The sequence below is a fragment of the Xenopus laevis genome, chromosome 1L (genome assembly GCF_017654675.1).
Source record: "Xenopus laevis strain J_2021 chromosome 1L, Xenopus_laevis_v10.1, whole genome shotgun sequence".
Lineage (NCBI taxonomy): Eukaryota > Metazoa > Chordata > Amphibia > Anura > Pipidae > Xenopus > Xenopus laevis.
Genome location: NC_054371.1, coordinates 209,697,506 through 209,715,271, shown reverse-complemented (window position 1 = coordinate 209,715,271; position 17,766 = coordinate 209,697,506). Strand labels below are relative to the sequence as shown.

General features: G+C 39.3%; 1 protein-coding gene across 3 annotated transcripts; it reads left to right on the top strand.

The window, feature by feature from the left end:
* The first annotated feature begins 894 nt into the window (after positions 1-894).
* fst.L (follistatin L homeolog) lies at positions 895-10,382 on the top strand. 3 transcript variants are annotated; one of them, XM_041576408.1, is made up of 6 exons: positions 895-1,354; positions 3,335-3,526; positions 4,935-5,153; positions 6,087-6,311; positions 8,351-8,581; positions 8,688-10,382. In XM_041576408.1, exons 1-6 carry the CDS (start codon positions 1,270-1,272, stop codon positions 8,705-8,707), a joined length of 972 nt encoding a protein of 323 aa, XP_041432342.1. In that variant the 5' UTR covers positions 895-1,269; the 3' UTR covers positions 8,708-10,382.
* Positions 10,383-17,766: the final 7,384 nt, after the last annotated feature.

Sequence of the window (17,766 nt, the reverse complement as noted above, 5' to 3'; positions counted from 1 at the left end):
TTTAATGTGCGCTTTAATGTGCGCCTGCAGGTGGTGCCCCAGACCTTTTGTACTCGCCCCACAGAGAAGCCTAATGAGAACAGGAGACTGAGGGGCCCAAACAACTGTCTTCTAATATTAGCACGCCTGTATTTCTGCATCTATTATAGTCCTATCCCATTGTAATGGGATCTTTTATTAAAAGATTAGTACTATCTCCTGCAGTTGCTGGAAAACAATCTGTTATCGCTGAGTTATTTGCAGTCCAAGTCTGCGGCGATACAACTGCGAGCGACCTGCCAGTGTCCAGGAATGCAGTCTGCATACTTCTCTGTCTGTTCTCCTCTGGGCTCGGGGGGAAAAAAGAATAGAAAATGTAGAGGGAGAGAGAGAGAAAAAAGAGGCTTTTGAACCAACAATGCCATTTTTCCCGTGAAGTATAAAAAAAAAGGAAATATCGCCTACTCGCTTTCATTCAGCTGTGCCAAAAAAATGTTAGAAATGAGCGGCCGCCAAGACTGGGCTTCATAATAAAGGGGCCCTATACAACAAGTTCATTATCGCATGGGGCATTATTATATGAAAGGAGACCGCCTGCCTCGCCCCTGATACTCCAGACACTACTGAGACAGTCACTAGTTGTAACAAGGGATGAAGAGGAGGAGGAGGGGGACTTTAGGTATTAAACCTGTATGTGACTCTCAGCTGCTGGTACTTTATTTGTATTCTAAAAGACACTTGGGTGAGGGAAAGTCCTCTGTAGGTATTGAGTGTCTGTTCTGAGAAGGTGAAGTGGCCAATATTATGGATATTATCCTGCTCACTCCTCCAACAAGGCAGCGACTGGGAGAGGTCACGTCATTGTCCTGAACTTCCCACTTACTCTGCGCTTCCCACTTACTCTGCTGCTTCACTTCCCCACCAGCTCCTGCACTAGTTTCACTCTCTCTCTATCTCTCTCTCTATCTCTCTCAATCTCTCTCTCTCTACACTCCTCTCTCCATTGTATCCAGGACCTACCTACCCCCCTCTTGTTCATTGGGAAAGGTTTTCCAGAAGGTGGAAAATGTCACCTGATTCACTCTGAAACATTTTTTGTTTCCCCACCCCCAAACACACACACACACATTAGGAGACCGCCCACCGCAGACAGCTAAGACCCCCTTATAGATTTAAAGAGAGACTGCATGAGAGGCTGCTGTTCATTCAATAGAGTCCGGACTTGTGCCTGGTCCATTATCCCATCTCTCTCCACTTGAGACTCTGCTCGTCCCACTCCCAGCACTGAGGATGTTAAATGAAAGGATCCAGCCGGGCATGATTTTCCTCCTGACTGTCTCCCTGTGCCATTTCATGGAATATCGCGCAGTCCAAGGTAAGAACCTTCTTCAGGACTTTTATCCTCTTTTTGGATTTTTGTTTATTTTTTTTTCATATCAGGACAGAATTCATGAATGGCAGGAGAACTGTGCTGGATTAGGGCTACTACTTGGCATCCTTATTCATTAATGAACGATATATATATAAATGTATATTATTATTATTATTATTGTTACTTGATATCAGTGGCTACAGTTATGTAACAAAAGTCAGAGCAAGTGGGGCTAGTTACAATGTATTCAGTATCTGTTTCTTACTACACTACTTGTGCTCCAGTTTTATTGGTAGCCAGATCCCTAGAATATGTATGTCGCTAAAGGCGCATTCTGACGCAGACAATTGACGCAATGTGCCCTGTGCTTAATGCTGACTACTTGCAGTGTATTTCCAAGCTGGACTGGTTGTAGTGGGTTGTCTAGTCCTCATTGGCATTCCTAGATATGACTGGGCTCCACTGCAAATTATTTTTCAAGCCACCCAAAATGTCTAGAAGTTTTACCAATATTTATTGAAATAGTATATGAATTAGGGGCCCTATTCCTCCTGCAGCCGCAGTGTCTGCTCCCTCTGTAGTTACCCCTGTAGCCCTTTTACTTTAGAGCTTCTCTGTCCTCTTAACTTAAAAAAAAAGGAAGGAAAATCAGCGTGGGAGTGGGTAGAAAACACGTTTCGAAATGGATTAGTGTTGCTTTGAGCTGTTCTGAGAGTGGCTGGATTGCAACATGGGCTTGGAAGTCATTCTGGATAACTGACGCACTTGATACTGTAATACTGTAATACATAACTGGAGCAGGCTTTTATGCGCTGCTCATCTGAAAGGGGTTGTTCACCTTTAAATTAACTTTTAGTATGGTGTAGAGAGGGATATTTTAAGACAAGTTGGGATTGATTTTCGGTTTTTTTTTTTCATTATTTGTGGTTTTTGGGTTATTTAGCCTTTTATTCAGCAGCTCTCTAGTTTGCAATATCAATAATCTGATTGCTAGGGTCTGAATGAGCCTAGCAACCATGCATTGATTTGAAAAAGTGGCCGGGATCTGAATAGAAATAGGAGTTATAAAAATATACATTTGTAGCTTTACAGAATCTTTGTTTTTTGATGGGGTCGGTGACCCACATTTGAAAGCTGGAAAGAGTTGTGGCCATACACAGAGGGAATACTAGTTGTGGCCATACACAGAGGGAATACTAGTTGTGGCCATACACAGGGGGAAGACTAGTTGTGGCCATACACAGATGGAATATTAGTTGTGGCCATACACAAGGGGAATACTAGTTGTGGCCATACACAGAGGGAATACTAGTTGTGGCCATACACAAGAGGAATACTAGTTGTGGCCATACACAGGGGGAATACTAGTTGTGGCCATACACAGGGGGAATACTAGTTGTGGCCATACACACAAGGAATACTAGTTGTGGCCATACACAGGGGGAATACTAGTTGTTGCCATACACAGGGGGAATACTAGTTGTGGCCATACACAAGAGGAATACTAGTTGTGGCCATACACAGGGGGGAATACTAGTTGTGGCCATACACAAGAGGAATACTAGTTGTGTCCAGCATTGAAAGCTGGAAAGAGTCAGAAGAAAGATACAGATCGTTCAGAAACTATAAATAAAAAAGTCCAGTTGAAAATGTGCTTATAATAGGCCATTCTATAACATACTGAAAGTTAACTTAAAGGTGAACCACCCCATGTAACATCTGTGAGTGGGAGGTTGTTTAACTGTATGGTCCCTTAACCCCTTGGTGTATCCTGAGTGTGTGGAAGCTCGGTGGCAAGCTCTGGAAGGGTTAACGTTACAAGTGTGAGCAGCCAGGCTGGGGAGAGACTGTTGTTACTAGAGCAGGTTATGAAAGAGGACAAATAAAAGTAAACAGTCTAGTGGAAGTGAGGGCAGAGCACACGTGTTGTGTCTGGGTCACTGCTAAGTGACACTGATATGGTTGGGCCGCTGTGTTTTACAGCTGGGAATTGCTGGCTGCAGCAGTCGAAGAATGGCCGATGTCAGGTTCTGTACAGGACTGAACTGAGCAAAGAGGAATGCTGCAAGACTGGCAGACTGGGCACCTCATGGACAGAAGAAGATGTACCCAACAGCACCCTCTTCAAATGGATGATATTTCATGGAGGGGCCCCACATTGCATCCCCTGCAAAGGTACCTGATTTGACATTTGCGCCTGATCTTTCAACTCACTTAGAGGGTTAAATCCCTTCCTCTCTTACACTAAAAGTTGTTTCTAGGGCTTTAACATGACACGTTGTAGGAATACACCGCTGTGTATATTTCATATGACCTGTGCTTCCATCAAACCATATGTATGAAGCTGCCATATGTATTTATATAGGCGCAGACTTTACATAAATATCCTAAACTGCTTTTGCCATTATTTTTGTATAGGAGTCTCATATGTGTGCATAAGTATATCTGTGTGTGTGCAACAATAATCTCACCCAGCTCAGTCTGCAGGAGACTCTGCTAGTAGATTCTGGCCACCTACACTTGCTTATTAAGTGTTATTTTTCACGGAGGGATTTATTAAAGTGAAGGGGGACATCTGCACTCAATTTTGAGTTCCCTTTCTGGAGGAACTTTTGTTCTCTCTCTCCATAGATACTGTGTGCTGTTTTAGCTATTAAGCACAGAGGGGAAATAATTTTTCTTGTGCAAGTAAGTTCCCAGTGTCAGGAGCCTGGATGAATATTGTGCAGATATGGATAGATAGATAGATAGATAGATAGATAGATAGATAGATAGATAGATAGATAGATGCACTTATATATAGATATATATATATCTGATAAAGGTCCCAGAGGTGGATCGAAACGTCGATTAAATAAAAACAGACTCTGAAGAAAAAAGCCCTGTGTGCACCAGTATCTATCTATCTCTCTCTCTCTCTCTCTCTTTCTCTCTCTCTCTCTATTAATTTCTCATCTGTCTTCCTCTTTCTCTCTCTCTCTCTCTCTCTCTCTCTCTCTCTCTCTCTATTAATTTCTAATCTGTCTTCCTCTTTATCTCTCTCTCTCTCTCTCTCTCTCTCTCTTTCTCTATATATTATCTATCTTTCTATCTATCATCTATCTATCTATCTATCTATCTATCTATCTATCTATCTATCTATCTTCTCTCTCTCTCTCTCTCACTCTCACTCTCTCTCTCACTCTCTCTCACTCTCTCTCTATCTATCTATCTATCTATCTATCTATCTATCTATCTATCTATCTATTATCTATCTATCTATCTATCATCTATCTATCTATCTATCTATCTATCTATCATCTCTCTCTCTCTCTCTCTCTCTCTCTCTCTCTCTCTTTATCTATCTATTATCTATTTATCTATCTACCTATCATCTATCTATCTATCTATCTATCTATCTATCTATCTATCAATCTATCTATCTATCTATCTATCTATAGAATTTTCATGGAATGGCACAGGCACATGTGTCCCTGAAAGTCTAGACGTGCTGCTGAGATGTGGGGCTATTTTCTCACATTCCTAGTAATAATATTTCTTGAGTACTTTGCCCACTGGCTAATTAAACTTGTTGCACTTACAGAAACATGTGAGAACGTAGACTGTGGCCCTGGGAAGAAATGTAAAATGAACAAGAAGAACAAGCCGAGGTGTGTCTGCGCTCCGGATTGTTCCAACATTACTTGGAAAGGTTCAGTGTGCGGAATTGATGGCAAAACCTATAAGGATGAGTGCGCTTTGCTCAAAGCCAAATGTAAAGGGGTCCCGGAGCTGGATGTGCAGTACCAAGGAAAATGCAAAAGTAGGTTGAACAGTGGGGGGCGTTAGGGATCCTCCATTAGATTATTGGGATGTTACCTAAACCTGATGGGTGGGCAGCATGGGGAGAGGGATCTCAATGGGTGGCTTTTTAGTGGCCTCAAAGCTTTTTTTTTTGGTATTCAGTGGCTAGACGGTATACCGGGTAACAGTGTGCCAGAAATGTATATACAAAATACAAGTAGAGTATATGGAACTAATATGGCAATTGATAATGATCTTGTAGTGATATCAGTCTCTTGGTCGTGCTGTTAATGTTAACCACCGAAAAGAAGGGGGATAAAAAATATGGTGATGGCTCACCACGTGGAACAGGTGGTCCAGGTGCCCCAGACCTTGAGCTTAGGCAGCGGATAAACCAGCAGAGAGGGGTATCAGGCACTCAAAAAGACTCCACAAGGGACGCCAAAAAGAAAGTCAAAAATGTGATATTTATTATAGATTCGTTAAAGAAAAGGAACAGCATCTCAACTGGCTCATGACTAAGTGCCCTGTAAGGGGGGCAATGGAGATACTGTTCCTTTTTTAACGAATCTGCAAAAAATATCACTTTTATTTTTAGATACATTTTTATTTTTTATTTTTTTCAAGCAAACAGCAAACAATTTGCAAAGAAAATAGCATTCAGCGGTTTTATACATTTCCAACAAGAACACAACTTTTTTGTGCATGACATCGGGATTTACATCTCATTGGTACTGGCTGGTCACCATAACTTTGCTCCCCCATGAAGACTCCAGTCAAAAAGACTCCATTTGTAACTTTATTTTTGGAAGCTCTTTTTCAGTGTCCGATACTCCTTTTCTTGAACTTTGCGTGCTGTTAATGTATCATTCATAGCTTCTTATACTAATGGCTGTGCGCTCTTGCGCCTTATACTAATGGCTGTGCGCTTTTGCGCATCTTTCTTTTTCAGAGACTTGCAGGGACGTGCTGTGTCCAGGGAGCTCCTCGTGTGTGGTGGATCAGACCAATAACGCCTACTGTGTGACATGTAATCGGATTTGCCCGGAGCCTACCTCCCCTGACCAATATCTGTGTGGGAATGATGGAATAACCTATGGAAGTGCGTGCCACCTGAGGAAGGCTACCTGCCTGCTGGGCAGATCCATTGGATTAGCCTACGAGGGGAAATGCATAAGTAAGTGTGTGGTATCTGATTTACCCCACGAGAAAGTCCATTCTGGGTAGCATTCTTTTTCCAAACTGCTTTGATGAGAAGAAGACACTCATCACTATGGTGCAAAAGAAGAAACTTATAATTAGGGTTGGTACAAAATGATTTCGGTCAGTTTGAAGCTTGCTATAAGTTTCCTCCTGGCCCAAGCAGGACAGAGTTACCCAGTAAAAGTGTTTTTATTTATACTTATTTAATTATGGCGTTTGGCTTTTGTTTTACAAGAGGAAGTGGTTTTGATCCAAAACTGGAGAAGGCTGATTTTATCCTGGCCTCTAGATTTCGGGTTTACGCAGTGAAATTAAAATGAACTATAAAATATATCAATAATTCTCTGCTGACAATAGGAGGTTCATGGCATTTTTGGCATCTCAGATGTATGGGCTATATCTATGTCTTATGAAGCCTATTTCCACTCCAGCTGCTGATACATCTGTGGCTATGGCACATATCTGTACCCTGTATATATACATGATCTGCTGATATGTCTCAGTAGAAGGTTATATGCATTTCCACCTATGATGAATACGTTAATATGACAAATACTAGCTCTTTTGACATTATATTTTGATATTAGCGCAATTTGCTCCCTCACTTTTGCCAGTATGCTGGATATTAGCACCCTACCAATGGTACATCTGTTAGAATAAACTTGATTGCCCCTTAACAGTGGTGTATATGCCAGTATGATAAGGATTAGCACCCTGTCATTGGTGTAGTTAGGTTATTATGATGCTATTGTAGCTTTGCCTGTTTCTATAGCTAACAGTACGAAGGCTATTGTAGCCTTGCTCATTCTATATCTAACAGTCTGAATACTATTGCAGCCTTGCCTATTTCTTTATCTAAAAGTATAAGCTCTTGTAGCCTTGCCTGTTCTATATCTAACAGTGTGAAGACTATTGTAGACTTGTCTAACATATGTAACAGTATGAAGACCATTGTAGCCTTGCCTATTCTATATCTAACATATCTAACAGTATGAAGGCTATTGTAGCCTTGCCTATTCTATATATAACAATATGAAGACTATTGTAGCCTTGTTTTTTCTATGTCTAACAGTATGAAGACTATTGTAGACTTGCCTATTCTATATCTAACATATCTAACAGTATGAAGACTATTGTAGCCTTGCCTATTCTATATCTAACATATCTAACAGTATGAAGGCTATTGTAGCCTTGCCTATTCTATATATAACAACATGAAGACTATTGTAGTCATGTCTATTCGATATCTAACAGTATGAAGACTATTGTAGCCTTGCCTATTCTATATCTAACAGTATAAAGGCTATGGTAGCCTTAACCATTCTATATCTACTAGTATAAAGGCTATTACAGTCTTGCCTATTCTATATCTAACAGTATGAAGGCTATTGTAGCCTTACCTATTCTATATATAACAATATGAAGACTATTGTAGCCTTGCCTATTCTATATCTAACAGTATGAAGACTATTGTAGCTTTGCCTATTCTATATCTAACATATCTAACAGTATGAAGGCTATTGTAGCCTTGCCTATTATGAAACTGTGTATTATCATATTTATTGTATGGTGACTTAATAAACCCCTGGTATATAATCTTTTTTACACTCATTCCTGGTGTTACTTTTGTATCCTTTAAATGTGATGTATTGGTCTGCTAGTAGGAAGGTCGTTTATACTATGAGCTGTAGCTTGCCTGTTAAAAGGGGTTTATTTTCACTCTTGCCCATGAATACGTTAACAGGAGGTCTATCTTCACCCTGTTAGTAGGAGAGCTAACTTAAACCTAAATAATTACAGAGAATAAACAGATTATGATTTTCTTTCCAGATAGACATAAATCTCATTACAGATGATAAATCTATGCGTTTACGTTTTTACGATTAGTTGCTGTTTTGGCATCTGTGTTCTTTGCTTTGTACTGACATGTCATGCCCTGCTGAGAGTAAGATAAAGAGCGATCACTGACTGATAACTTTATATGTTAAAAGCCCTGGCTCTTTTCCCTTGCAGAAGCCAAGTCTTGTGAAGATATTCAGTGCAGCGCTGGAAAGAAATGCCTGTGGGACAGTAGAGTGGGTAGAGGTCGCTGTGCGCTGTGCGATGATCTGTGCGGAGAGAGCAAGTCAGACGATACAGTGTGCGCCAGCGACAACACGACTTACCCGAGCGAGTGCGCCATGAAACAGGCAGCCTGCTCCACGGGGATTCTTTTGGAAGTGAAACACAGTGGATCTTGCAACTGTAAGTGAATTACCGCAACGCAGAGTAAGATTTCTAAAGGCAACCCCTCGGTAATGAAGACTTTAAAGCAAAATACTTTTTTTTTTTTTTTTTTTTTTTTTCTAAGGGAATTCCAGCACTATTTGATAATAAATGTACAACTTTCCAGTGGCCTCAGTTAAAGCTGCCTGCAAGATTTTGGCATTTTTTGCAGGAAAAAAAAGCCAAGCTATTTACAAGGGGGTTGCCTGAGAATATCTTTCCTTCTATTTCTCTAATTTGCTTCTATGTGCTTCGCTGATTGCTTCATTAACGCTTTGAGTGACCTAACTCCATCCAAGTACCACTAGTAGCTTTGGGTTCTGTCCCCGGGCAGAAGCCTCTACTAACTCTGAGGACACAAGCAGTACACCTAGAACACGAGCGCTTTTTGTCTGATTACAGGAATCTGCAATAACAGCCTGATCCATTGGTTCTTCAGAACTTTAAGACTTCATAGATTATGTATAAAAAAAACAAAAAAATAAAAATAAAGTATTATTTATCAGGTGATGCCAAGCAGCATCCCCTGCGAGTCACATGCAATGCAACGCTGTATTATGGCTGGTCAGAGGGCTTTGAGAAACATGCACTGAGCTTCTGCGCTGTTGTTGTCCTTATTTAAACAACAGCTCCCCTATATTCCCCCATATAGCCATTGTTGAAGATACAGAGGAGGAAGAAGAGGAAGAGGAACCGGACTACAGTTTTGTCATATCTTCATGGTAACAGCTCCCAAAACTGTTGGAACAGCCTCTGGGCAAGAACACATGTCCATACTGTAAATAGGTGTATGCTTATTTATTTTGGGAAAGAAGAAAAAAAAAACAAAAAAAACAAAAACAAAGTATACATATAGTTGAGTCTGGTAGACATTTATTTATACTGTCATGTTTTATAATTTATACATAAAATGTCTGGTTTTTGACTGTACACCTTGTTTTGAAGAAATATATTCGTCAAAGGAAGAGCAGTGTTATTTATTGTGAAATATCTTCTTCGCTTGTAAAGTCCAGCTTTTCTTGTAAGTCCATTCCTTAGAGGTGATTGACGGTACTACTGTCCACTCTGAACCCCTTGAGTAATGGAGGAATGCGCGGTGCCAAGAGAGTCGGTGGCGCGTTACGCATAGTTATCGCGTTACGCATGGCGCGCAGGGGGTTCGGCGCTTTTCTTTCCATGAACCCTGCATGTCAGTTTCTAAATGTTTATTTATTGGATTCTCTCCTTTAGTGCTGTACATACATCCTTCGGGTTTTGTTTACAAGGAATCTTGACTGACCAAAAGAGGCTGCAACATAACGTAAAAACAGAAAATATACATAAAAAAAATATATATATATATATATATATATATATATATATATATATATATATATATATATATATATATATATATATATCAAAAAAATGGTTGAAGTGGCTGTGTTTCAGGAAATGTCCCAGTTTCCACTATTCTGTCATACTGGATGGATAATTTCCCAAAAGACTTTTTGTGGTTCCTTCCCACCTATTTGATACAAATACTTATCATTTCCATCGTGCCAATTCAGTGTATTTCGACTTTTTATCAGTCCAAGTTTCTTGCGTTTTTTCATAATACACTTTTTTTTTTTTCCTCCTGATTTCTATTTTATATTTTCAAACATGGCAAGTTAAATATAAATTCATTTAAATATATAGTTTTGTACTTTTTTTACCATGTAAATGTGTAATGTATATAAAAGTTATAATGTGTATTTGTAAATAAATTATGGGTGAACAATAAAATAAATGGAATTTGCTTTATGCATTTCTCTTGTGTGTTATGTAATGAGGTGCTGTTCAAATGGATGCTTAGTGAAGGCACTCAAGTTATACTGATTGATGGCAAACAACACCTCCAGTTCATAGAATGAAAATACAGTATATGCCCTGGCACTTTATACCGAAACCGCCAAATGTTTGCTTAGTATACAGATCAATTCCATTTGCTATTTCCTTCTAGCATCTCTCAGGAGACAAACCCCCCTTCCCTCTTGCTCCCTGTCTGGCACTCTTCGCCTTTCCCAGTCTTATCTAGTTATCACAACAAGCAGCTCTTCAGAAGTGACAAACCCAAACATCACAACTATATCTAATTACTCTGCCAAATTTAAGGGTGAAACTTAAGAAATAATCAAGTCATAGCAAAAAAAAAAAAACAATCTGACAGACGATTTTTAATTGCAATATTCAGGTGTCAGCCTTGTTGCTTGTATATCCCCAGTTCATTTTAAATATCAAGACCTTATATGTTGGAACTTTTTTGCGTGAGTGCTTTAAGTGAATTTAAGAGCTAAGTGATTTGATTGTACCCATGAACATTTAGATATGTAGTTTAGCATAGCTGCCCTTATGTTTGTATATTGAAACTGAGAAATGCATGTTAGGACTCTTACTCACTTAGCTTATGTGCTGAAGTGAGTGCATAGATAAGTCTATATAGTTATTTGCATATAGGTGCACTGGGGTCCCTTTGAAGTGGCTTTACTTGCTGAACCTTGGTCCAAACCCAAATTAACTATACCTAACATGGCAACTTGTCTTCCCAAGTGTTGGCTGTTTTTACTGTTTTAAGGCAAACTGGGGACTGTACCCACAAAGCACATTTACTTAAAAATAAAATTGTGAAAATGGCAGCTGTTACAGTAGAACCCCCATTTAACATTTTTTCAGGGGACCAGGGAAAAATGATGCAAAATCAGGGAAATGTGTTAAAGTAACTTTCTTCAAGTACTGAAAGGATATAAGCACAGGAGTCTGTTTTACTTTGAGATACAATATTTATTGTGTTAAAGAAAAACTATACTCCCAAAATGCAACAGATAGTTTATATCATATTATGTGGCATATTAAAGAATCTTACCAAACTGGACTATATATTTAAGTAAATATTGACCTTTTACATCTCTTGCCATTTTGTGATGGTCTGTGTGTTGCCTCAGAGATCACATGACCAGAAATACTGCAGCTCTAACTGTAACAGGAAGAAGTGTTGAAGCAAAAGACACAATTCTGTCTGTTAATTGGCTCATGTGACCTAAGAAGTATAGTTTGTTTGGTTTGTTTGTGTGCACAAGTGATTGGTGCAGGACTGTATAAGGGGCAGGCTAATTGCAATTGACCATTTACAGGCAGAACCATGGCAAAATATACATCTGGTTAGTATTTTAAACCTCTTTATTTCAGAAATAATAACATTCATAGAGGGGAAAAAAAGCAGTTTTTGGGTACATCAGGACAAAATTTTGATGTAAAATCCTGGAAAACATTACTTAAAATCAGGGAAATGCATTTTAAATGGTGGGACCACAAATAGAAAATGTAATATGCGGGAAAACGTTAAATCAGGGGACTTAAAATTGAGGTTTCACTGTATCTGCTTTGTGGCTTTCCAACTGCTGCTTTTGCACTACAAATTTCCATCAACCCACAACAGCCTATGGCTGGGATACTGAGAGTCTGGCCTCACACCAGTTATAGACCCACTATCTGAAATCTGTTATCATTAGAGTAAAGCAGATGATCCCTAAGTGTAGACCTAGTAGTTGATATAGAGATATGGTATTGTTACAGAAAATCAGTTGACCCCTGAGTGGAGTTGTTGCTCCTGCTGGAAAGAGCTTTCAATTCTCAGACAACCTCTGCATTCCTGTAGTGATGGGAGGAGTACGGGCTGAAATATACAACCCCCCAAGCTCTAAGCATCACCAGATATGGAGTTTCCACACAGTCCCTGATGTATAACTACAGAGGGAGGCCAACCATCAGGGGATAACAGGATAATGTTTAGAGAGTTACAAAGTTTCACCTACCCCCAGAGGACTAGAGATTTCCCTTCCAAGAACTGCTGTGCATTAGTAGTGATCCCTCTAAACCCAATGCCATGGAGTCATGAAACTGGCCAATCTGCAGCCTTTCACACCAAGTGATAACCCACAAGGCTTATTTGTTTAATCATTAACTTTCTGCAGTAAAGGCAAGTGGTAGTTCTGTGTTTGCCTACCCTGGTGTTAAGTAATCAACATAAAACATCCAATCAATTGCCTATTCTCTTTGTAAGTGTAATGGGGTGTAAACACAACTGATTTCAGTAATGGGATTGTTTACACTTAATTACTGGTAATTGTCATCTGAAATATGAGAACCCCCCCCCCACACACACACACAGGTGAGATAGCCAAACACATTGCTCTTTGGGATGTATATTTTCTGTAAAAATGCAACTTTTGCTGGATCCCCATGCTGTGGTCCAGGCAACACAAAGCTAACAGACACATGACCTGATGTGCGTGAGGGAACATGGGGTGCTTTTGAAGGCTCAGAGTCTCAGTACCCTAATAGGGGCAGATTTAAGGGTTGAATTTAAAATTCGAGTTTTTTTAAAAAAAAATTATGGTCAAAACGCTCAAATTCAAATTGCGAATTATCCAAACTGGATTTGAGTTTTAATTCGTTTTAAAAATTATCATGCTCTGGCCCTTTAAGAACTCAAATTTGACTATTCTCCACCTAAAACCTGCTGAGTTCATGTACAAGTCAACAGGAGAGGTCCAGGGACCTATTTGGATATATTAGTAGCCTTTCTGACATTCAAGTTTTTTTCGGAGGAAAAAACTGGAATTGAATAATCTAATTTGATTAGAGTTTTTGAGTCAGTATAATTCGTCAGCGTTTTAGATATTTGATTTATTTTATAAATAACCCCCCAGTCGAATTTCGAGTATATTAGAGTTTAATAGTATTTTTAAAAAACACATGAATTTGAAATTCAACCTTTAATAAATGTGCCTACTCAGAGAAGAATTCCAAGTAGGTTTACATAAATTCATTTTTGGGGATTAGATCCTCTTTAATAGATACAGTGAAAAGGAGGACCCTGCCCCCCAATCTAATCTCCAATCTAAATCAGTAATCCCAATGGACTGTCTGTAGAACAACATATTGCTGAGCACCCCATTTGATGTTGATCACAGTGGCAAAGCTTAATTTTGAATTTCTGCCTTGTAGGTAAGTTTTAGAGGCAGAAAAACAAGTTTTCTGCCAAACAAAGCTCCCTGCAGGCTGGTAGTCCACAAGCTGCTACCAAATAGCCAATCATAACTCCTATTTAGCAATACCGGGAACATTTTATATGCTTGTGCAGCTCCCCAACACTTTTTAACTTTGAATATGGCTCACAAGTGAAAAATGATGGGGAACCTTAATCTAAGCGGGTTATTTACTAAAATCCGAATTTATCTCGTCCCAATAAAAAAAAGCTTGACCAAACTCCCATTCCCAAGTTTGCATTATTTATTAATAAATTAACTCAATTTAATTTAAAAAATGTAAAAAAAATCAAGCAAAAACCAGAATCGTATGATTTTTTTCGGACTTTTCTTCTGAAAATCTCGATTTTCGGAGTAAAACTAGCACAGACCACGATAACGTCAATTTGTGATAGGTTTCCTCTCCCATTGACTTATACGGGACCTCCACAGGTCTGAGATTCGGGTTTTTTGCAGCATCTGGATGTAAGTTTTTGCCTCAAAAAGCTTGATCAGCAAAATTCAATGTTAAGTAAATAACCCCCTAAGTGATTGTAACAGGTATACAATTATTTCCATGTCTATGTTAGAGCATAAAACAACACAGCTGACAAAATACTGATATCGGAAGTTAGTTAGCTAATCTTTGTTTACACCCTTTAAAGGGGAAGGAAAGTCTGTTTTACCTGAAACCCCGGGCCGGTGCTCCTATCGGCAATAAACTGCACCGGATCGGGTTTATACCAGTGAGCACCATGGAGAGATTTTCTTCCTGCTTCCTCTTTCTTCGCGCGGTTGCGCATGCGAAGTAGAGCGAAAACCCGAACTTTAACTAAAAAGTCGGCTATCTCGTTCTACTGCGCATGCGTTTGCCCCGGGAAATTTGAAGAAAGAAGAAGCCGGAAGATAATCTCTCCGTGGTGCTCGCTAGAAAAACCCTTCAGGTAAGTCAATACAATCACTTGGGGGTGCCTAACTTTTCTTCTCCTTTAAAGTATATATATATAATAGCAGAAACTGGAAGCACAAACGGCATAGAAAATAGTAGATTTATTGAAACTTTACATGGTCCCCCACAAACATGTTTCGCTTCTCCTTGAACTGTCGTCAGGATCCTGAAGATGGTTTAAGGAGAACTAAAACCCATCGATGTGGGGGACCATGTGAAGTTTCAATAAATCTACTATTATTCTATGCCCGTGAGTGCTTCAAGTTTCTGCTATTGTCTGATTTAGTTTGGGAAAGCTGTCGCGACAGCTGAAACATTAGTGATGGATTCTCAATAAATTATTAGTTGTCCTATAAGTCCTGTGAGTGCGGCTTCTTCAAGCAGGTGTATTAATTTCGGATGGTGGTGTGCACCCAGGAATGAAACAAGACTCTAATTGTGAGTGCTGATTCTTTGGAGTATATATATATATATATATATATATATATATATATATATATATATATATATATAAATATATATATATGGGTGTCTGGATGCCGGCACAACTCATGTAGAGGTGTAAGTTGCCTGGGTGCAAATAAAGCCCAAAAAGATAAGTATATACAATAAGGAGGCTCACACTCAAAGGTCTTACAAAGAAATAACGTTGTTTATTAGTCAAAAATAAGAACTAACGTTTCGGTTAGCACTCTAGCCTTTCTCACAAAGTGAAAGGCTAGAGTGCTAGCCGAAACATTAGTTCTTATTTTTGACTAATAAACACTGTTATTTCTTTGTAAGACCTGTGAGTGTGAGCCTCCTTCTGGTATATATATATATATATATATATATATATATATATATATATATATATATATAGATATAGATATAGATAGATAGATAGATAGATAGATAGATTTATAGATTTATAGATACATATATAAAATGTCCCACAGTGCCTGCACTCAAACTTGGTTGAAGCAAACAGATGAAAACCCAAAGAAACTTTTAAGGAAATGTGCTTAGTGCTCTACTTTTTATTTTTTTTGCTTAAATTGTATATTTTTAACCATTCACTCCACCTATCAGACACTTATTGCATTGAACACTGCAGAAACAGCACCCAGGGGTTAATATATAACTAAGGGGCTTCCCACTCAGAAGTCTTTGTGCAGTCCTCTGGTATTGTTATTGTGTCTGGTTAGGTTGGGACAAAGCAGCTTCCCCCAGACTCACACAGCACATGCAGAGCTTTAAAAGTCCTATAGCTGCTGGTATGTTTTACAGGATCTTTCTGAGATTAATGTGTCCATGCAACAAGACATGTTGTAAGAAAGTGGGATGGGGAGTTTGCTGCAGCTGTGTGAGGACTGTGCTTGCTGCTTTAGGGCTCTTACTGAGGAGCGGTTGAAGCTGCGCTCCCCTGAGTTCCGTTTTTATGCATTCAGCCGCAGGGGAGCGCAGGAATAGACGCATTTAGCTTTTTTCAATGGGGCTGTACTCATACAGGCAAGGGTAGGTGCCGAACGCAGGTTGAGGCGCAACATGTTGCATTTTTCCTGCGTTCGGCGCCTATACGCACCTGTGTGAGTACAGCCCCTGCGGCTGAACGCAGAAAAACGGAACGCAGGGGAGTGCAGCTTCTACCTCTTGTCAGTAAAATCCCATAAAGGGGTTGTTCACCTATAAATTAACTTTTAGGGGCAAATTCACTATAGCGTAAAGCGGCTAATGCTAGTGCAAATTCACCAGCGTGATGTAATTTCGTTACTTTGCCGATTTACTAACGGGGGCTGGCGTAAATTTGCAAGAGAAGTGGACCTACTCTAGCGCTACTTCGCACCCTTACGCCAGGCAAAGTTGAGCTATGGCGAAGAGACCTAACTACGCTAATTCACTAACTTGAGTAGATAGGGCTTGCTTCAAAAAAAGTTGACATTTTTTCTATGTCCCAAAAAATGCTGGTGTCTTTTCGTTTTTTAATTTAAGGGTGATAGGTTGAAAAAGATCGTAAATTATTTGGGGGGTGTTCTCCTTCCCCCCTACATTTCCTAACATATGGCACATAAACTATACAGTGGGCAAATGTATAGGGTAAAATAACTATATTTTATTTTATGAAGCTTTCCCAGGCTTGTGTAGTGTAATGTATTTGCTGCTACATATACGTCCATTTTACTTTAACTTGGCGTCTTATGCAAATTAGGCATCGCTAGCGTAACTTCACTTTGATTGACGAATTAATGCTAGCGCAACTTCGCTACCTTTCGCCTCCCTGAGTGCAACTTAGGATTTTAGTGAATTAGCGGCGCCCTGGCGAAGTGTGGCAAAGTGCGGCGAATGCGTCGCTAGCGTATTTTCGGCGCTTAGTGAATTTGCCCCATATGTATGATGTATAGAGTGATATTCTGAGACAATTTGCAATTGGTTTTCATTTTTTATTATTTGTGGTTTTTGAGTTATTTTGCTTTTTATTCAGCAGCTCTCCAGTTTGCAATTTCAGCAATCAGATTGCTAGGACCCAAATTACCCTAGCAACCACCCACTGATTTGAATAAGAGACTGGAATATGAATAGGAGAGGCCTGAATAGAAAGATGAGCAATACAAATAGCTATAACAATACATTCGTAGCCTTACAGAGAATTTGTTTTTTTGATGGGGTCAGTGACCTACATCTGAAAGTTGGAAAGAGTCAGAAGAAGAAGGCAAATCATTCAAAAACTATAAAAAAAAGAAAAAATGAAGACCAATTGAAATGTTGCTTAGAATTGTCCATTCTATAACATACTTACAGTGAATGTAAAAGTGAAGCACCCCTTTAAAATGCCTCTTCCCTTCCAGCCCCAGCTAGTATTATCGGGAAACTCAGTAGCTTATAAAACTGTAACGTGTGAAATAACTGTCACTATTTAATGCCTTATACAGTACAACTTCAATCTAGACATTTTAATTTTAAGAAAGTCTGAATGATTTGTGATGTCGTGTGGATGATGTATGGCTACATAACTCTTTTATGTGTTTGTGCTCAGAATCACACTGGTGAATTGGTCTAAGTAGGTTATTATTTTTCTTAACAAAGGACTGTACGGATTTTACGTCTTGGCTCATTCCACGTGGCCCCAGGAGGTACCTTTTGATTTCCCTGATTTAGAAACCAGAGGCAACTTTCATTTCACATACAGT

Coding starts and splice junctions, on each gene's coding strand:
- fst.L (XM_041576408.1), top strand. CDS start 1,270: ATGTTAAATGAAAGGATCCAGCCGGGCATGATTTTCCTCCTGACTGTC. Junction 1,355..3,334: donor GGAATATCGCGCAGTCCAAG/GTAAGAACCTTC, acceptor TGTGTTTTACAG/CTGGGAATTGCTGGCTGCAG. Junction 6,312..8,350: donor CTACGAGGGGAAATGCATAA/GTAAGTGTGTGG, acceptor TTTCCCTTGCAG/AAGCCAAGTCTTGTGAAGAT.